At 34.7% G+C, this 22291-nt stretch overlaps 1 protein-coding gene across 3 annotated transcripts in view; it reads left to right on the forward strand.

Moving 5' to 3' along the window:
- LOC145681145 (piwi-like protein Siwi) overlaps positions 1-22291 on the forward strand; it is a 72725-nt gene that overhangs the window by 15431 nt on the left and 35003 nt on the right. For all 3 annotated transcript variants that reach the window (XM_081752582.1, XM_081752583.1, XM_081752581.1), the window contains 6 exons: positions 261-362; positions 1901-2115; positions 6877-7233; positions 10790-10945; positions 15745-15887; positions 20785-20893. In XM_081752582.1, the coding sequence (XP_081608708.1) occupies positions 261-362; positions 1901-2115; positions 6877-7233; positions 10790-10945; positions 15745-15887; positions 20785-20893 (1082 nt within the window). The remainder of the gene's footprint in view (positions 1-260; positions 363-1900; positions 2116-6876; positions 7234-10789; positions 10946-15744; positions 15888-20784; positions 20894-22291) is intronic.

Here is a 22291-nt window from a genome sequence, read left to right on the forward strand (position 1 = left end):
ATAACAGATGAGTAATACATTGTTGGCGGGAAATTTTAAAGAAAAAATTTATTTGTCTTCACTCAAGATGTTCATACATAAAATGCAGACAGGAATCTACGTAAAATGATTATAGTTGGTATCTTTCATTTTCTAAGTTATTGCAAATTATTTTCTCCTTGGTCAGAGAAAATTGTTTTGAGAAGTTTGGAATCTAAGGAAGTTAGAGTTTCAATTCTAAGGTATATTCTATTCTTTAAACCAATTCTCTTTCGTTTCAGAGGAGGAAGGTGCTGTTGGAGGTCGTGGTGCAGGAGCACCAGTGCGAAGAGAAATGCGAGATACCGTGTTGACGAAGCCTGCACAGCTACTAAGTAAACAAGGTAAATTCTGTTCGTTTTGGATCGTAAGTAATAATCCAAGTAAATCATAGTAAAATATTATCACCCTACAAAACAAATTCAGCAATAGCAACTATCTGATTTTCACAGAAAAGTTTACCATAATTTTCATACTTGCAACATTGAGATAGTACAAACGTAAATGTGAGAGTATGAAAAATTACATCTTTCTTGGATTTAATTTCTGTCTACTTTGATAACTTAATTTAAGAAAGTCGGTTAGATGGTTCTTTTTTTATTATGTTCTCATCTTCCAATTAAGTAAATCGCCTAGTTGAAGAAAGAAAGGAAACTTACAGAAATATATATATATATGTTTGTGTAAATATACGCTAATTTAGTGAAACGTATATATACCCATACACAATGTTAGTAAAAAGTATTAATAAGGCACGTTACCTGGCGTCATTTCTACAATTCACGTGTTTAGAGATGTTCTTTCGTGAATTGCAGATTTTAGCGTAGTTTCTAAATGTTTTGTATGGTGGTATATTTGACGTTCAATATTTTCGATTCATGATATATTTTCTTCCACTGAGATATTTTTTTAAAGAATTCAAGGCCGAAAAAAAAAATTGGATTCATACTTACATAGAACTAGCAGAATAGTCTACCTGTACTTCGCACGGGGAGAATATGTTTCATTTTGGACATAAATGGGTACATTTGGATTTAAATAGCATCGGGGGCCGCGGTGGCTCAGTGGTAGAGCGTTCACCTCTGGTGTTAGGGGTCTCGGGTTCAAACCCTGCTCCCGCCAAGTGAACTTTGTGGTGGACAAACACCGTGTGCGTGGGTTTTCTCGGGGTTCTCCCGTTTCCTCCCACTTTCTTCATTCCACCATTTCATTCATTATTCATAATCACCGTCTCCTTTAGTCTAACCGGCATAACCGTGGGACGTAAAATTAAAGATTTCATTTCATTTTAAATAGCATCGGCAGTGTCACTATTCATCTCGACGACCCCGAAAACCATAGATTTGACACTAATATCAGTAATTTTCAATCATTTTAAAATATCTCCCACTCCCGTAAGTTGCACCGTCAAAGTGAAATGATAAAAACCATCCCAGGCTAGAACCTCATCTATATTGAAAATTTGATCGAGATCGATCGGGTGGTTCAAGACGTATGAAGTTACAAGCATAGTCACTTTCATTTTTATATAATCGTCGATCTGATGCCAAAACCGCGAATGTGCTAAATTTGACTTGCATCAACTTACCCCGAAAAATCAGTATATGGACTTAGGTACATGTTTTAAGAATTGACGATAATTTCAAATAAGCTCATATTTCACAAATGGGATTTTGGTATTGAAATCTGTATGCTCCAAATAACATGAAAATGCACTTAGGTGAAAATAGCAAAATTTGCACATTCGCGGTTTTGGCATTGGACCGACGAAGATTTTTTTTACGAGATATGTAATATATTTTTCTAATGATTATATACCCTATTTGTTTGTTAAAAGTTACTTTTGAGGATTCAATTAATATTATTTAAAATTATTTTTCAGGATCGTCTGGTCAGCAGGTGATTTTGACCTCAAATTATTTTCGTTTGCTAACACACACTAATTGGTGCTTGTACCAATACAGAGTTGATTTCGCTCCAGAAGAAGATAGAACAGCTGTAAAGCGAGCACTGCTAAAAGACCACAGTAGTGCAATAGGCGGTGGATATATATTTGATGGGACGGTGATGTTTACTTCCCACAGAATCAAGCCAGATGTAAGTTTTACTGTTTTTTTTATTTATTTTTATTTTTTAGATTTAGTAAATGGAATATCGTAAAATTGTATTGATTATAGGTTGATGTGTAACTTCATAATAATTTAATAGGTTTTGAAATAATGTTTCTTATAGCATTTGGAAGATATTTACGAGAAGTGATCGGAAAGTAAGGTTACATGTTTAATAGGCTTCAATGAAACGTGTATATATTGTTTCATACAACCAATACATCCAACAAATAGTACATACATTAGGTTATTTTTAGACATAGCCTCCATATTGGCTGAGGCACTTAACCACATTGTGGGATGAGTTTGAAGATTACGTCCTGGTAAAAATTCTGTCATTGCATGTTCAACCAGGTTGTCACGAAGTGTTTCACCTCCTCGTCTGAAGCGAAACGATGACCTCCTAGTTGCTCCTTCCAAGTGCGGGAACAGGTGAAAGTCGCTTGATGTACGGGCTATAGGGAGAATGGTCGATAATGTCTCAGGGAAACTGTTTCAACAGCATGGGGGTCTTCTGGGCTCGGTTTTCTCTTATCAGTCGCAAACTTTCGATACCATTGTGCGATATGCTGACGAGACATTACACTCTCTATAAAGCTCTACCAGCTGTCTGTGAATTTTAGCCGCGGTTACATGTTTCGACCACAGAAATCGAATAACAGCGGATTTCTTTGCGAAACCAGTTTTCCAAAGGAGTCGTCATAGTGTTTACTTGAAACTAGCGCCAGAAGTGGCGGATGTCTGAAACTGCACAGTTGCCAACTCCGTGTATTAAAATTACCACACATTCCTCATTCCTGTATAAAACGAAACTGCAGAAATATATCGACCTTGTAACAGTTTCTGATCCTCCCTCATAGGATAAATTCTGCATTTAGAAAACTGTTAATAGTTCGGTTCGATGTTTGCTGTTTTGTAAGATGTAAAATTCGTAGTAGAAAACTAATAATCTGGTTCATTATATCATGCAAATAAGTAAGCAGTTGAAGGGCAGTGTAACTTTATTGTGGCGATAATGAATAATTTTAATGTCTTTAAAATGAATTAATGGTGAATTGTTTTAGTAAAACTGCTGCATAGAATTCTATAAAGTAATCACTTCAGTTTGTGTTGGTTCTAAGCAATTTACCTACGATATACAAGTCCATGATGTATATGTCAGATTTAAAACAGCCTACTTCTCTTTATTAGGCACTACGGTTAGATAAATTATCTCAAAATAGGTATACCAAATAGATATTATTGCTCTTCACCAAAAAAGCTTGGAATTCAAAAAATTCAACACTCTCTTACTGCCGGCTAAATTAATATGTACTTTAGGAAACATAACATCCGTGAACCAGAATCGTGGATTTGGATTTGGTGTGTAAAAGTAAGTTTAAATCGGTTCTTTCCTCCTGCAGGGTGTCGATCGGTCACGAAAGTCATGAAAAAGTCACGAAATCAGAAAACAGTCATGAAAGTCAAGAAATTTAGCTTCTGGGTCACAATTTTTTTTTTTTTTCATCTGTACAAATATAAGTATAGACTGAAAAATTTTGTTTTATAAAGCGTCAAAATTCAGCACCAGAAATGTTTATAGTCGGCTTTAGACGCCACCAAATCGCAAGCAAAAATTTTGTTTTATAAGGCGTCAAAATTCAGCACCAAAAATGTCTATAGTCGGCTTTAGACGCCACCAAATCGCAAGCAAAGCACGCTTCTATCGCATGCATGAAAATTCGGCTCAATTCGCACCCAAATTTGCTCTCGAGGATGTTGCTAAATTTTATGGTTTGGGGAAGAAAAAGTCACGGAATTTCATTTTGGAATTTTAGTAGACACCCTGTTCTGTCATTAATGTATAAAATCTCAACTGTCAAAAGGTGTTCTCAATATATGGACCATGGATTGTCCAAGCGTAGCAGCTAGCTAGGCTGTCGTACAAGCTATGTGGTCTGAGTGGAGAGCACAGACTACAGAAGTGAGAGGGTGTTTGGCTGTTTTCGGAAGTGGACTAAGTGGCGTAGTGGTTAACGTATCAGCACGGTATACTGGAGATCTCGGGTTCGAGTTCCGGTCCAATCAATCACTTTTTTATTCTTTGTATGTTACTGAATTCGCACCTACAGATGATTTGGTGTGTAGAATTAAGTTTAAATCGGTTGTTTTCTCCTTTCATCTGTGAAGCATGTTGACAAACCATCCCTTACTGTGAGATAACCCATTTCAGTGTTCACACTGTCTTTGAATGTTATGAAATGTCAGTGAAACGGAATTTGAGTAATGCTTCTAACATATGCCGAAAGTCAGGGAAATAGCTATATTACATAGAAGAGCCAAAGATATATATATAGCTGCCTACAGAAGATATCATCGGCGTTCAGGCAGAAGTCACTAACTCGAAAAACATACCAATAGAGTTAGGTACTTCTTCCAGTACGAAGAAGATATTCAAGGTGAAATATATGACGTTCTGATACATACTACGAGCCTAGATGTAGCAGATGGCATTGTTAAGTTAAGGATAATCACGCTTAGCATCACAATTTAATCTGCTACATCTAGCCTGACAGTGTTAGAACAGCGTGTATTTCACCTTGTATATAGTCCTCGTACTGGAAAAAGTACCTAACTCTATTCCTATGTTTTTGGAGTTATTGACTTCTCGTATGTTTTTGGAGTTCGTGACTTCTGCCTGAACGCCGATGGTATGTAGAACACCTCAAAGAATCAAAACAAATTCAAAAAGACGATAAGAAAAAGGTTGAAAATAGAAAATTATCTTTAGAAATAAAGATAATTTTCTTTTTTTCAGTCATAGAAATAAGAATGCTTGAGGAGCCCCGAAAACTATCAAAATATCAAACTTAAAAAAAAAAAAAAAAAAAGTCAAATGCAACAGAAAAATATAAGTTAGGTTTGTAAGTGTATTCAGAATGCAAAAAGATTAAAGTTTCCGTTAGTGTACTAGTGTTTTATTGTATTCCAAATATAGGAAGTTTTATTTATAATAAGTATTTACAGTATGAAAGTAAACTTATACTGTATTTAAATAATAAAAAAGGAGAGCATTGGACGGCTGTGGGGATAATGAAAGTCGACTAAGATTTTTTTTTTTTAACCTAACCATAAATTATAGTGTTCACGGTGTCGCGACACAGAGAAATTTTATTAGTTCAGTAATGGAAATTCAGGGAGATCAATACCAGAATTTCAGTGTGAACCTTGTATGTAATTTAACGAATCTAAACTTTTATGAAACAGATAACTAAATAATCGTTAAGCTACATAAGAAGCGATTGGAATGAACTGACACTTTTAAATAAATAAACATGTGATAAAATTCAAGTTCCGATTTTTAGCACTTTCAGATCCCTTTTGTCTTCCTTTGGAATACAGTTGAATTATTATATTGCACTACCTCTCGAAAGTTGCATAATTGTATCAATTCAGAAAGAGTTGACAAATTTAACCATTCTGTATCGGTTTGTTTATGACAGACTGCCGAAAAAATATACAGGGTGGTAGGTAAATCCACCGAAAAACTTTAGGAGGTGATTACTTATACGAAAAATCGCTTTTCAAAACTCCCTAACTTAGAAACTATAGGACCTATCCCAAGCGGTTTAAGGAATTACACAGGAACTAGTATGTGTTCTATCTAAATATCCATGTTTTACCATCCTCCGTTATCGGTGAAAGGAACTGTAAAAAGGAAGACATAATGGTGCGTTCGTTTCGCTGGTACCGGTGAATTCTGAAACATGGATATTTAGATAAAGCGTACCAGTTCCTGTGTAATTCCTTAAACCGCTTGGGATAGGCCCTATGGTTTCTAAACCAGGGCGTTTTGAAACGTGATATTTCGAATTTTCGGTAGTTCATAACTGAAAGATGTTTTTCGACCCATGTTTATTAGAACTTTTTTCTTTCATCTCGTATAAGGAACCGCCTCCCAAAGTTTTTCAGTGGAGTTATCTACCACCCTGTATACTAAAATTGGCCTTCGTCTTATGATATATTTTTGACACAAAGACTTCTAAAATAATACCTTGAATGGGAAATAGAATATGCGCCTTTGCTGCAATTCTATAGTTTATTTCTTCAATAGATGTACAGTTTGTATGTAAAGGGTGCCGCATTATACGAGTGGTGGCTAATGCCATAAATAAATAATCGTCTGCGGGAACTTGTGAAAAACACCTCCGATAGCTAAATGGCCAACCAGAACCCTCATATCCAGCATTTGACAGCCGCTTGTCAAATCCACGTGAACACTTAGTTGCCACAGTTCCAAACACTGTCCTGTGATTAGAAGATTGCTGTTTAACAAATGTATAGTTTTCTTATATACTCTATTGTAGCAAAATGCGGAGGCCTGACATCTGTTTCACATTTGCGATAGTATTGGGAGAGAGAGTGAGAGACAGACACAGTAAGTGTTGAGACATTGCAGCCCCACAAATACAGTCGAAAAAGAGATGGAGAAAGGAAGGGATATTGTTATAAAATCTAGCAGGGGAAGATCAAAGAATTTGCCGACCTGCACATCTATTGAAGAAATAAATTATACTTGTAGATAGGAATATAAAGCTTCTGAATAAGAAACGGTGTTCTAATCTTTTTAAGTAGGCAATTTAACTTTCTCTGTCATTGATTACATGTATAATTTCTTTCTATCATTTATTTTAATGCGTTCTAAAAACTAAAATGAGGATTTAACTATAATTCTGAAATAGAAAGCTTAAAAGTAAATTGTTTATTTCAGCCTTTGCAATTGATTGCAACAAAACAGTCGGACAACTCGAAGATACGAATCACCATTCGATTGGTCGGTGATCTTGCTCCAGGAGACCATCACTATTTACAGTTTTTTAACATTCTTCTCAGAAGATGCTTAGATCACCTGAATTTGCAGTTGGTTGGCAGACACTTCTTTGATCCTCGCACAAGAGTAGACGTCAGTGATTATAAACTTGAATTATGGCCTGGCTACATCACAAGTATCCGCCAGCACGAGCATGAAGTCTTGCTGTGTGCAGAAATTACTCACAAAGTGATGCGTCAAGATACTGTTCTCGACCAACTGACAGAATGTATGCAGAGAAGCTCTGAGAACTATCAGGTAATGTGCACAGTTTGAGTAAGGTGTTACTTTAATAACAGTTTTTAATCTACACACATTTCCTCTATTTTTCTTAGGTTACTCTTACTAATCCTGGATATTACTTTTTTTAATATATGTAGAAACAAATGTTGAAATAGAGAAATCTTTGAATATCAAGTGTATTAGAACTTAGCAGCTACTTATTCATAGCAAAGTAAAATGAAATTTACTAAAATGTTATTTACAGCTGAGAAATAGTTAATAAATAAATTAAGACAACATCAAGTAAGGTGTCGAAATCTCATAATCATTCTGTTCCATAGAATTTAACTAAAATCTATGAATTCGTATTTTTCAAATTAAACCTTTTGTTTGTTTGAGAAAAATGGTAATCTTAAATTGGAATGACTTAATAAACAAAGTCAACGAAAGAAAATGGATAATATAAATTCTAACAAACAAACAAACGTAAAGTAAAAATGAAAATGAAATCTTTGACGTTTCACAATTGTGTCTCTTATGGTAAAGTATACGTATGATCAATGAAAGTGAATGAGTGAAAGAATTGGTGTAATGAGAAAGTAAGAGAACAAGAAAATTCACAAACATAATGTCTACTAAAAATTTAAAATGGCCACGGATCGAATCAGGGACCCCTCGTAACAAACGATCGTTCTAGCATTTGGACACGTATACCCAATAGAGTTTGTATTTTCAAGACTTAACAGGAATTTCCAGTCCCATCAACGACTGCAAGCTATTTATTATTTGTATATATATTGTGCATTGAAGTACGGAGGAAAATATGACACAAAAGTACCTTTATTGTCACCTAATAAAAGTCATAAGTAAAAACAGAGATACCCAAGTGATATGAAACACTGGGTACTTTTAACATTGATCTTCTAAAATTGCCAAACTATATTTTGATACAAACAAAGACTTCTTAAAAAAATATAATAGCTTGAATGAAAAAGAAATGTGCCTTTGTTGCAATTCTACTTGTAGATAAGAATATAAATCTTCTGAATGAGAAGGTGTATTCTAATCAAGCTATCTAGAAAATATGACATAAAAGTACCTTTATTGTCTTCTAATAAAACTGAAAAGTAAAAACAGGGACAGCAAAGAATAAGGAAAAATAATGTATTAAGAAAATTTCGATTTCATATTAAGCCTTGAAACTGGTATTGTATTAGTGTCGTAAAGACAGCAAAGCGTAAGGGGAAGATTTTAATAAGACCTTGAAACCTCAAACCTGTTTGCCTAAAAGTAAAAACAGGGACAGCAAAGAATAAGGAAAAATAATGTATTAAGAAAATTTCGATTTCATATTAAGCCTTGAAACTGGTACTGTATTAGTGTCGTAAAGACAGCAAAGCGTAAGGGGAAGATTTTAATAAGACCTTGAAACCTCAAACCTGTTTGCCTTTCTCTTTGTGTTAGTAGCATTCCTATGATGGTATAAGCACTTGTGATTGATTTATTTGAATTACTAGTATAAATTATTTGAATTGGATGAATGAAATTGAACGTACGACGTAGATATTACCTACTTACGACTTTATTTAAGATTAGTTTAAAGATTAGTAAGATTTTAGTTTAAAAAAATAAGTACCTAAGATCGCGTTTTCAATATCAGTACCAAGCTTATCAAGCAATACCACGAGTAACGAAATGTCAATTAGGCACAATTTCACTGCTTTCTCTGCCGATTCATAAAACTTGTACTGTGTCAAACTCGTTCACTGTCACAGTGAAATTGTGGAATGACCTTCCAGAAGATACTCGAAAGTCATCCTCGATAGCTATGTTTAAAAATCAACTCAAAAGTTTCTTGTCTCAGACTTACAGCACGACTAACTAAATCAATACTTATTCCGGTTTGTATTTTATCTAGGATAGGGTCATTACTGTTGTTATTATTATTTTTATTTTGTATTTTCAATTGTATTTTTAAATGTGTTCTCTTTTCAATGTTCTTGCCATATTCGGTAATTTTCTTTTTTCTATTTTATTCTTCATTTGTTATTGTTGACAATTAATTATGTAGTAGACCAAGTGGAAGATAAGGCCCAAGCCTTAACTCAGTCTTTAATAAATTGGAATTGAAATTGAAATTATGCTACTTAACTTCTTTATTTACTTAATTACTAAGTTGATTCTATATATGTCGCAATTTCTAATAATTTCTCTTGTTTGAAGTGAGAAGATTTAGGGGTGTTGAATATGGATTAACTTTATTGTTGTTCAACAGAGTGCCTATCTGTCACGAAAGTCACGAAATCAGAAAGCGGTCATGAAAATCACGAAAAAATCACGAAATTTAGCTTTTGGGTCACAATTTTTGTAACTGTGCAAATGTAAGTACAGATTGGAAAATTTTGTTCTATAAAACGTCAAAATTCACCACCAAAAATGTTTATGGTTGACCTTAGACGCTACCAAATCGCAAGCAAAGTACGTTTTTATCACATGGATGAAAATTCGGTCCAATTCGCACCCAAATTCGCTCTTGAAAATGTTAGGAAATTTTATGATTGGTTAAAGAAAAAGTCAGGAAATTTCATTTTGGAATCTTAGTAGACGCCCTGTTCAATTAGGCTAATCACAACAGATCAGTAAAGAGTTTTACATTATAAGAAAACTCTTGGTGCTTTCTCGTGGCTATAAGGTTAGCGTACGCGTCTTTGGCGCGGGAGACCCGGGTTCAATTCCCGGGTTTGGAAGCTCATGTGTCTCGTGGCTATAAGGTTAGCGTACGCGTCTTTGGTGCGGGAGACCCGGTTTCGATTCCCGGGTTTGGAAGCTCATGTGGTTCGGATCCCACGGTAAGGTGTAGGCACAGTTTCATTTAGTCTCGCAGCAGAGAGGAATCCATCTCAGGTACGACGGGTCCATGGTTCGATCCTAGTCCGTGTGAGTTGTCAGCAACAGTGTTTGTTAATGTTGAGTGGTTGAGATGATCGTAAGCAGTTACTTCTCCCGTGCAATTGACTCTTGGCCTTACAACGGTGTTTACTTTATTGCTGTGCATTGTGTTCGTAGGTTTTCTCGGATATCTCCAACATTCTCATTCCATCAATTTTTTACGATTATTAGTTCGTCTCTTTCAGCCTATAGGGCATAAATGTAGGACGTTAAATGAGATTTCATTTCGGGTATCAAAGGAAAAAAATACTAAATGAGAAAACGATTAATATATTGTTCTCACAGTTTATTTTTATTTTTTAAAAATAATTTTATTCCTAATATAAAAATTAAATTCTGCATTTAACAACATTATATTGCACCTTAACTAGGAATTTGAATCATGGTAATTAAAAATTATTAAAGAAGATAAGTACAACTTAAAAATGAGCACCTACTGCAAAACTAATTCAGTACAGATAAAAACATTTCTACTGTCCGTTCCGTTAAAAAAAAAAAAAAAAAGTCTATTGGAAAGTGTTACGTAATTTCAACTTACCTGTATATTATACTAACCTAATCAATTTTTTATTATTTCATAAATGGATAGTATATGTTTTCAATTAAATCAAGTATTCCAAAAAGAAATATTTTATTTTTCCAGAAAATTTTCAAGCAATCCATACTCGGGGCAATAGTTCTGGCAGAATATAGCAACAAGACCTACCGTGTGGATGACGTTGACTTCTCAGTAACTCCGTGCTCTAAATTTGATATGAAAGATGGAGAAGATACCACATACAAGGCGTATTATAAGAAAGTAAGTTTTATATTGTTATTATGTCTAAGAAAAATATAAAATTATCAAAAGGTTGTATCAATTCCTATTAATAAAAATGAATACAATCTTGTTTGCAATCGGATGATGATCGAATGGCTTAACCAATCATGAACTTTTGAATACAGTTAGTACTTACCTTGAATTGAATTTTTATTACCAATTTCATTAAATTGCTTATAGTAAAAGGGTAGCGGGCAGTGTTCGAAGTGGAGGAAAAGCAGAAGTGGTATGTTTTATTACGATTTTGATCCGACATACCGGCTATCTAAATGTTGAAATACAGTGAAAGTATGCTACCTAAAAGATGGCATTTCTATTTATATAATGACAAAATCATGGGAGATCTCCGCAGTTATGTGGAGGGGGACAGAAAGAGGCTTTGCCCCAGTCCCAACTCTGAGATTTTTAAAAAATAATCCCTTATGTTGTATTATAGATAATTACGTAGATATACACGAAAATGATCAGAAACTGAGCTTTTATATTAATGATTTTTAAACAATTTCTCGCAGAACTCCCGAACACCCTTCCCGACTAAGTTGATTCCAAATCCCCAGAAGGTCCTCCTCCCCCCACAGCAATCTCTAAATCCACTCATGCTCAAAACATGTCTTTTATATGCATTGAAGTAAGACACACACACATACATAAGAAAGAAGCAATTAAATATGGCACAACAAAATATAAACTAGGTGAACTTCTTTGTAGACACCTCATTTTTAAAACAAAGGTAGGGAAAAGATAACAAAAATGTCGGTGTTGGCATCTTCGAAATTATTTCTACATGGAAATAAAATATTTTTACATGCGAAGATATTAGACAATTACTGTGTATAAAAATGGATTTATTAAACGTAGCTATATTAGCATCCACTTTCCAGTGACGGTATGTCTTGGTCACTGAAAAAGCAGAGGCGGTATGTCTTCATTACCGAAAAACCAGAGACGGTATGGTATACCACCGCATACCGTCTCACTTCGACCACTGATAGCGGGAGTTCAAAATTTCACGCTGCAGTAATAAATTTATTATTACATTTCAATAATGTTTTTTTTTTTTCTTTCTTTTTCTGTCAATGTCATAAGATATTTTCTGTTGTTTCTAACGTACTAGGACAGTCAATATGCTCCCGGAGTATTGCTGTAGTTTTGGTATATATGAAGCAATCACAATGACTCTTTTACAGTAGTCTTTAGGTTGTTTAATTATGAATTTGACAAGTGTGAACAAGTCATAACAGGCAGTATACGAGTAGTGTAGCTGAACGGAAGAGTGTGTGGTGGTCACTTGGCACAATGTCGCAGTTCAAGCAATGCTCCAACATGATAGTCATGTGTAAATTGGGGAAATTTGCTTCAAAGACTTTGATAGCCTTAAAAAAGTTTACGGTGATAATGCTTTAAGGAAAAACTGGCCTCGCTACTGTAGAAGACGATCAAAACCAACATAACGGCTGAAGTTCGGAAAATACCAAAAGAGGACGTTCATTTATTTTTCCAGCAATGCAGGAGCAGTGGGGTAAATGTGTGTGTTCCGAAGATGCCTACTTTGAAGGCGATTAGTAAATGTGTACATATATTGTGGGAATAAACAACATTCCGGGAACTTTTTTACTGCCCTGGTAGATTTCCAACATAACTACACAATGCCAGGGAGGAAACGAATAAACTTAGGAAAGAAAACTAGGTATGCTATGTCAGGGTGTCTATCGGTCACGAAAGTCACGAATGTCACGAAAAAGTCACGAAATCAAAAAACGGTCACGAAATTTAGCTTTTGGGTCACAATTTTTTTTTAACAGTGCAAATGGAAGTACATATTGGAAAATTTCGTTTTATAAAACGTCAAAATTCACCACCAAAAATGTCTATGGTTGGCTTTAGACGCCACCAAATCCCTAGTAAAGTAAGTTTCTATCGCATGCATGAAAATTCGCTCTTGAGAATGTTAGGAAATTGTGAAATTTGGTAGAGAAAAGTTTACGAAAAAGTCACGAAATTTCATTTTGGAATTTTAGTAGACACCCTGTATGTCCAACGTCAGAATTAGAGCAGAAGAGGAAGAAGAAATCACTTGGAACCAGTTCGACAACGAGTGAACATATTTACCACTTAGGTTGAGCATCTCACCATTCCATTATGATTGAAATATGCATTCTAAGGGAGGGAGGAGTTTAATGCATCTTTCAAATGAAATCAATTTCTCATAAACCTATTTCACCCGTGTGAAGAACGTACATTCAGCTAGTACAATATATTTGTAAGAAAAATTAATTATTGATAGATTAAAAAAAAACGTGTATGACATTATTTTTTAAAATAGTACAGTAGAGCGTCGATTATCCGAAGTAATTGGGGACATGGGTGTTCGGAAAACTGGTTTGTTCGGATAATCGAACTGTACATGTTTATTTGCCAAAAAGAAGTACTGTACAGTAAATTTATTCATAAAAACAGGCATCTCTTTACGTATTACAAAGTAACGTACAAAGGCAACGCCTTATGAAGGCCCCATTAGAAGCAATGTTCCGCCAGCGGTGGCTCAGTGCGGCGACTACTGTGGGAAACTTGGTTTGGGAGTGAGGGGAATGATGGACGGTAGGGTGGGAGAGTAACAGGTGCGAGCGAGTACACAGTTCGGTTAAGCGGTCGTTCGGTTGACCGACGTTCGGATAACCGACGCTCTACTGTACATACAAGTTTTGCAATATTAACCAATGTAGCCTCTCTAATTCATTTTACCACCAAATTATCTCACACAATGCAATTATGTGAGGGGGAAAGAATAACCGAATAATATTGTTGAAGTTCGTACTCACTTAAGTACGTGTATTGTTAACTTTTACCGTAGACATTTCAGCAGCTGGTTTGTCACTTTCTGAAGTACGAAGAATCACATTATTACCGGTAATATTCCAGTAAATAATTATCAAAGTTATCTTCGTACTCACTCTGATTTTTCACCTTATTAAGAACACACTGAAGGGTTAATGATGCAATAAACCTGGTTTTCTTGTTCTCTTTTAGGTTAGGCTTACTTAATAAATAAACTGGGTTCCCACGGACCTGGAAAATCTGGGAAATTATTGAGAAGTTCTTTAATTTCAGGGGAACAAAGTAGTCGTTCTCGATAGTGAGGTGCTTTGAAGTAATAAAATTATAGGTGTGTTGAGCCGTTGTGCCGTGATTTGTGGTTAGTTCTTACCTCTGAAATCAGTTGAGTTACAGCATCTTGAATCCCTTAATGTAGACAGTGTGTGGTGTAGTCTCTGACCTGAACTGGCACACATACGTCTTTGTAACCGACTTCAAAAAAAGGACAAGGTTCTCAGTTCGACCCGTTTATATATCTATGTTGTGTGTATGTTCAAGCATAAGTCATCGATGCAGGTGCTTCGATTTTAATTGTTCCTTTTAATTTTTGTTTGTTTGAAAGAGTATTCTTTTCCGTTTGTTCCACATAATTCCATGAGGATCGAACCGTAGTCTTTCGAACAAGACCATGAAACTTCTCAATGGCTGACAATGTTCATATCATAATTGTGAGTATGATCACGCATAATTTCGACATTGCACCAATGTTGTTGATTAACTTTTTTGTTTGAAAAAGTATGTTCTCGCTTTGGCGTCATATAAATTTCATTAGGATCTGATTATTATAGTTACCAGACCTAGACCATGAAGCTTCTCAATGGTTAATAGTGTTGATATCGTAATTAATCGACTGCATTGTGTGCATGCTCACACATAACTTCAACACAGATATGTACTGATTTTGATTATTCTTTTGTAGTTTCAAAAAGTATTTCGCAAGTTTCGTTTATATCTGATGACAGTTGGACCGTAAAACTCCTCAACAGCTGATAGTCTTAATACCATATGTATGTTCGTCTATAATTCTGTATCGTGTAGACCGATTAAATGGATCGGCTTGAAAAACGCGTTACCAAATGTGTGTGTATATATATATATACAGGTTGTGTAGAGTCTCGTAACATAGGGTAACTGTTGTTATCAAAGTTACAACAAAATGTAAAAGGAAAACCCATCTCCAAGTATGTTTCCAATCTAAAGTGAAGGATTTTTTTTTTTTTAAATCGGATGAACCGTTCGGGCTCTACACTCTTTATGTACTCAATGTTAAATGAAAATGCAACGTTGTCATTTACCTGGACCCACAATATAAGTGGATGAAGTTACTGTTTGAAATGGGGGGTGGCCATCGACATTTTAGTGTAACTTTATTTATGTTGTGGGTCCAAGTAAATGGCAGCGTGAAGCTTCATTTTCATTTAACATTGAGCACATAAAGAGTGTAGAGCCCAAACAGCTCGTCCGATTAAAAAATTCCTTCACTTTAGATTAAAAACATTATATTTGGAGATGGTTTCCTCTCTTACATTTTGTTGTAACTCTGATAATAACAGTTATCTTGTCAGGAGACTTTTGGGACACCCTGTAAGTATATATACATACATACATTTGGTCACGCATGTTTTCTAGGCCGACCCATTAGTGCTCTACATTTAGTTTAGGTATGTAACTAAGTTAATGAGGTTACGAAAAAGTGGAAAAATTAAACTTTTGTCAGGGAAAATCCAGAGGATCAGGAAAAACAGTTCACAAAAATCTGAAAACTGATATCCTCTTCTTAGGATATGTAGAGATTAACACCAATATCGAAAACTGTCAGTATTACATATTTAGATATTGTAAGTACATATTCTTTAGATTACTGGCAAAAAATATACTATTGGTTGTCTTTTTTTCTGTCTCAGAAATACGACATAGAAATAAGCCAGGACCATCAACCTATGTTGGTCTCCATGCCTAAAGAAAGAGACAGACGTCGTGGAGTGAAACAGCCTATCTATCTGGTGCCGGAACTTTGCAGAATGACTGGCCTTAATGATGACATGAGGTAAGGCATTGTTCAAATTATCTCATTGAGTATTCTTGTAATTTCATTGTGTTGACTAATAGATCATCTTAACAGTACAAATACTGCAATTTATTTCATGTACTTGTTAATAATTGAGTGATGGTGTCTATCCTTGCTATAACTTATTTTTTGACAATAATTTGAGTAGAGATAGAGAAAACTATTTTTTGTTCTTTCTTTCTTTTTTACAGAAGTGAGAAACCAATATTTCAGTTTTCTCCTAAAACTTTTTTTTTTTTTTTTTCGAAACCGGCTTCGATTTTCTCTAGAAGAGTTTTGGGTTTTCACTGTGTAACGTCGTTACAGAAAATAAAGTCATTTGAGCTGATTCTCTTGATTGAATATTAATCAGTGCTACTAGTGGAAATTTTGAGAACTAAACGTTGGGTGTGTATAATGCGTGTGAGAGTGCTTCATACTGAAGTTGATAATAGCAAGGGTAGAACCTCATAACAGATAATGGTGTTTATAATCGATGAATTGTATCATATCCGAATTTGTTATTAATAAGGATGTGAAGAAATGGAAATATAAACGATTTTCTCAGGAATTAAGGAATTGTGACATAGTATTGCAACGAGCTGTAAACCTTGTAGAAGAAGGTTAAGGTGTAAAACGGAACTTTGGTTGTTAAATGGAAGTCGTTAAGTCCGAACATTTTCATACACTTTTATGCGATAAGAATTATGTTAATTATAGTTTGTTAAAGAACTGTATCTGTATTAGTTGGAATATTCATAGAAAGCTCTTGTTCTTTTTCTTTTTTCTTAAAATAATTTTATTTAACCTGGAAGGAAAATTTAGCAAGATTTCGATGTATTAGTAATTCTCATTATTTAGTGAACTTGGCGAACCTAGAAATGGAAATTCAATGGTGTCAGTTCCGAAATATTGCTTTTGAATTAGATAACATTCGACTCGTGTCTCACTACTTCCAAAACGCAAATTCAATCAATTACAACGTAGTGTGATTTCTTCATGATCGGGGTCACCTTACCCATACGACTGTCCATGCATGTTTACTTTGGTAGGTTTCATGTGCACAACGTATCAGCTGAAAACAATAGATTTTTCATCGAAGCCGGTGTCTATTCTTGTTGCATTGCTCATTTCTAAACAAGTTTACTAAGATGTAAGAAGAAATGAAATGAAATGAAATCTTTAAGTTTAACGTCCCACGGTTATGCCGGTTAGGCTAAAGGAGACGATGATAATGAGAAATGAGTGAAAAATGGTGGAATGAAGAAAGTGGGAGGAAACGGGAGAACCCGAGAAAACCTACGAGCACGGTGTTTGTCCACCACAAAGTCCACACGAAGATGTAAAAAGGTTTTGCTAAGAAATCGAGCCAGTTCTGAAAAATAAACTTTTTTCTTTTTTTTTTGGTTTTAAGAACCCCGTTTCTCTAAACACCGAAAAACCGTCTTTTGCGCCCACCACTAAATTTAAGGTAACTTTAAATCTCACGTCTTGCATTAGATATCAGAAATACGGCAGAATCAGGGCCGGCCCTAGACAATTTGCCGTCCTGTGCAACGGCATCATTTTCCGCCTCCCTCCTCCACTTTATCCAGAGAAAACAGATCTTTAAAGCCACAATTTTAATTATGCTACCTCATCATAAACAACGAAGGGGAGGGAAGTGCACTCGCACTCAGAAAGGCCTGAACACTACAGATACAATCTCGTGTCTGTTTTTCCTTTAAATAATAATTATTATGTTAGCGAAAAATTAAGCAAACACATCTGCAGAGGAAAGATTCTATAGAATTCAATATCGAGCTTCTATCTCAATATATCATTTTGCAATTCCAGTGCAACTAGCTCTTTTATTTCTTGATTTTTTCTTCTTCATCTGTTGAAAAATTAAAAAAGAAACTTGTTTCCACCTTCAATGATAACAAAATTGTTTGTAGCAAAGATAAGAGTAGTTTCCATATCAAAACTGTGATAACTAAATGTAGCGGGTGTTCGCTATTGTTCGAGAATTGAGTTCTTCTAATTTAGAACAATCAAGCAATTCATGCTGGGCTTTGTTTCACCATTTGCTTTAGCACTGTCCATGTGACCTTAAACTAATGCGACCTAATCATGATTTATGAATGTAGTATTCAATTAGCTTAATAAATTCAATGAGCTCAATTAGCTTAACTACTGTCATCGTAAAGCCTGTTTCCAACAAGAAATGTTTATTTTACGTAATATAGGTATAACAGGTTTTGCCACCCCTCGAAACTTGCAGCCTCGTGCAAATGTATGTGTTACACTTGGTGGAGCCGGCCCTGGGGCAGAATGTATTGACAAGTTGTTTGATTCTTTATTTGCTTCTAGTATTCTTACTTTCTCTTGTGCGGACGAAATAATGATGGGAAAATTTTCAGTAATCCTTCTATATAATTGTGAGAGCTTTTACTCACTCTTTTTCCTAAAATAAAGAAAGTAGTCTTCATCAAAATAACTAATGTTTTCAAACAAAATCAAAGATATTCTCTCTAATAATTCTAGTTTCAACTTCGGAAGCAAACCAGAAGTTGAATTTTTAGGTTGTGCTAATTTTAAGTCAAATCCTTACTGTACACAGAAAAATAGTTTCTTGCTTCATACTTTTTCCTCGAATTCCTATGTTGTCCTGGAAATCACAGAATTGTAATGAAAAAGTTTCATACGTATCACCTAATCACCCACTTCCAAAATTAAGGAAAATAGATGTTATCAAAATATTCAATCTAAATCGCTATACTCTTAAGTTGGAATAAAATTTGACCATAACCTATTAGTGCACGTGATCCAAAAGACTGAATGTCGTGTTTATTATTTTTAAATTCATAATAACCACACATCCACAACGTTTACGACACAGAATATTGTGCGATCCTATAATAATCTTGACAGGGTGTTGTTATTCTTGAGTGTAGAGGGTAATAGTGGCTCAGTGGTAGAAAAGCTACATCTTGTGCGTGGGGTCCTTGGTTCAATTCCCAGCCAAGTGAGCTTATGATGAACATCTTGTTCGTGGGTTTTCTCGGGTACTCCCCGTTTCCTCCGACATCTCATTCCAGAGGCCCAGTGGCTTAGTGGTAGAGCGTTCACCTCTAATGCATGGGATTCCTGGTTCGATCCCAGCTCACGCCAAAACATATGTGCGTGGGTTTTCTCGGGGTTCTCCCGTTTTCTCCCACTTTATTCATTCCACCTTTGCCTTCATTTATCATCATCACCGTCTCCTTCAGCCTAACAGCATAACCGTGGGACGTAAAACTAAAAGATTTCATTTTTCATTATCATTCCATCAATTCTTCTATCATCATTCACTTGGCTTAATCCGTCTGCCTTAGCTTAAAGGTAATAATCGTGGGACGTTAAACAAAAATATTTCATTGTTCTCGAGAAGATGGCAGTTCTACTACCACAAAAAAGTTACTAGAGTAATCAGTGGTGCATCATATAAAGAACACTGTAAACCTTTGTTCTGTAAGTTGAAAATTATGACTGTTGTCAATTTGTATATATAAGGTTTTAGTATATGTAAAACAAAATATGTCAGACATGCAGCGTAGACAAGATATTTACCCATATAATATGACAGGGTGTCTATCGATCACGAAAGTCACGAATGTCACAAAAAAGTCACGAAATCAGAAAACTGTCATAAGTCACGAAAAAGTCACGAAATTTAGCTTTTAGGTCACGATTTTTTAAAACTACAGTCCGCAGCAAAAAACCTGCAACATGAGTATGTAAGTTTATTGTGAAACAACGAAGTCTTTTGCTCCAAAATGAGTGTGCAGTTGACGACGCTGAGGTTTCTCTTGGCGTGATTCGTGCCACTTAGCGTTATGTTGATTCCTTGCTCTGTTAAGTGTAGTTTCGCAATAAAGTTACATGCTCATGTTGCAGGTTTTTTTTCTGCGGACTGTACAAATGTAAGTACAGATTGGAAAATTTTGTTCTGTGAAACGTTAAAATTCACCACCAAAAGTGTGTATGGCCGGCTTCTAGACGCTACCAAATCGCAAGCAAAGTACGTTTCTATCGCATAGATGAAAATTCGGCCTAATTCGCACGCAAATTCGCTCTTGAAAATGTTAGGAAATTTTATGATTTGGTCAAGAAAAGATCATGAAAAAGTCACGAAATTTCATTTTGAAATTTTAGTAGACACCCTGTGCTATTAAAGAGGTTGCTATATCGTAGAGCAGACCACACACAAGGTATAAAATTCATGAACATGTTACCAATACATACGCAAAATTATTCAATTACTCAATTTAAAAGCAAAGTGTATGAATGGTTAGTTGCTGTGCCCTATTATAAAGTTACGGAGTATGAGGAAGATAAACGTATATTGGTATGGGTAAAAAAGGAATTCGCTTGTATATCTTCATTTGACGTTGTCTATTGTCTGTATACAGAATTAATAACAATAAAAATATTCTATTCTATTCTATTCTATTCTATTCTTACAGGACAAATGCTTCAAAGAATATCATTATTATTGAAAGGACAGAAGCATTTCAAATACATGACTGGTAAAGAAATGTCAATTTGTAGTTAACTAAAACTGTTAACCAAAGTAACCAAGTATTAATTTTGTGTGAAGAATATTTTTATTATAAAAATATTTGTTCCTGTGCATGTGATTCGATTTTTTGGATGACTCCTCCCACCTATGACAATCAAAATTTCAGGTAAAATCTGTTACAGACATAAAAAAGTTTTAAACCTAGCCTAAAATAATAAATTACTCAAAAGTTACCTTTAGGAAAATTCATGCAATATTGAGATAAGTTGTTTATTTGAATATGATTCTATACGTACTGATGTAAAAATTGTAAATAAACAAACATTATTTGCAAACTTATTATTTTTTTTCCAGAGGCAATTTCTCTCTGATGAGAGCTTTAGCAGATCATACACGACTAAGTCCTGAAATGCGAATTGAGAGATTAAACCAATTCAGTCGGCGGCTGTTGGGTGAACCAAATGTAAGTTGTATTTGCTGTTATGCTGTTTTTAGATTATATGTAAAATTACTTATACTACGTTTATAACCATTATTCATTTGAGAATTAGTTACGTCATTTGTGGGTTAATCACAATGATGCGTTATTTTGCTTGCTAATCTCTCTAACTAGTGAATAAAAAGTTATGACTAGAGACCGGATGTTCAGGCACTAAAAACCTGGAAAATAGGCAGGCAAATAGGCACTTAAAGTTTTAAAAAATAGGCAGTTAAATAGGCACTGAAATGTAACTCAAAATAATAAAGATAAATACTCAATAAATTAAAAAAATGAAATCAAGTCACAGATAATGTTCAACGAATATAGAAACATGACCCTTACGTGTTTGTTAATATTTTCTTTTACTATATATATGGGTAGCGTTTATATATAAACGAAACTTGACATGTATTCCATATATATTTGATAAATAATTCTCCACAGCACTTTATCACTTCACACAACAGTCCAAATTTTATACACTTTATAAGTACACACAGCAGTCCACAGCACCTTGCCAGTACACTTTGTAGTCCAAAATTTTACGATATCTTATCACTACAAACAGCACTTATATTTTTTCGGAAGAAGGAGAATCCTTTATTGAAGTACTAAATTATATATTTTTTCCCAATAAAGCCCTATTTTGAAGAAAATACTTAGAATAGGCAATATTAGGCACTAAAGCAATTATTTAGGCAGAATGGGCGAAATAGGCAAAATAGGCAAAATAAAATTGGCTTAAATTGAAACTATAACCCGCCATATAAACTTTAAAATATTCTTTTTGATCATAACTTTAATATTAAAGAATAGGCACTTTGCCTAACATCCGGTCTCTAGTTATGACCATCCAGATAGCACTTCGTTAAATGGGAGGTTCTTGTCAGCGAATTTGTTAAGTATTCGTTTTAAATTAAGTGTGCAATAGCAAGTACAGGGTGTTCAGAAAATAACTGCAGTTCACCTGGATCACAATGATGTCACACAAGACGTTGGTCTTCAATCAAACCAGACCTGTGAACAAATACATATACCTGGTCAAATAGGGTTCAGATATGGTTTAAATATGTTAAACAACGGAAAATGTTGTATTACTAATTGACAATCATATCAGTCCGCACTGCATAGTTACTTTCTGAACACACGGTATAATATTCATTTATAGTATGACAACTAATAAGAGCCTGACATACTAAAAATAATACAAAATTTACCACTTTTCTTTTGCTTGTTTTTCATAAGTGTAAGGAGATAATGAAATGCAACTTACCACAATCATAGATAATATTATTCTATAACAAAATATGAACCTGAAGAATGTTCAGTGTTGCCTCCATAGAAATTAGTGTTGCCAGAATAACATTTACTCCAAAATCT

The sequence above is a fragment of the Thermobia domestica genome, chromosome 3, assembly GCF_964235325.1.
Source record: "Thermobia domestica chromosome 3, izTheDome1.hap1.1, whole genome shotgun sequence".
In the NCBI taxonomy this organism is placed as follows: domain Eukaryota; kingdom Metazoa; phylum Arthropoda; class Insecta; order Zygentoma; family Lepismatidae; genus Thermobia; species Thermobia domestica.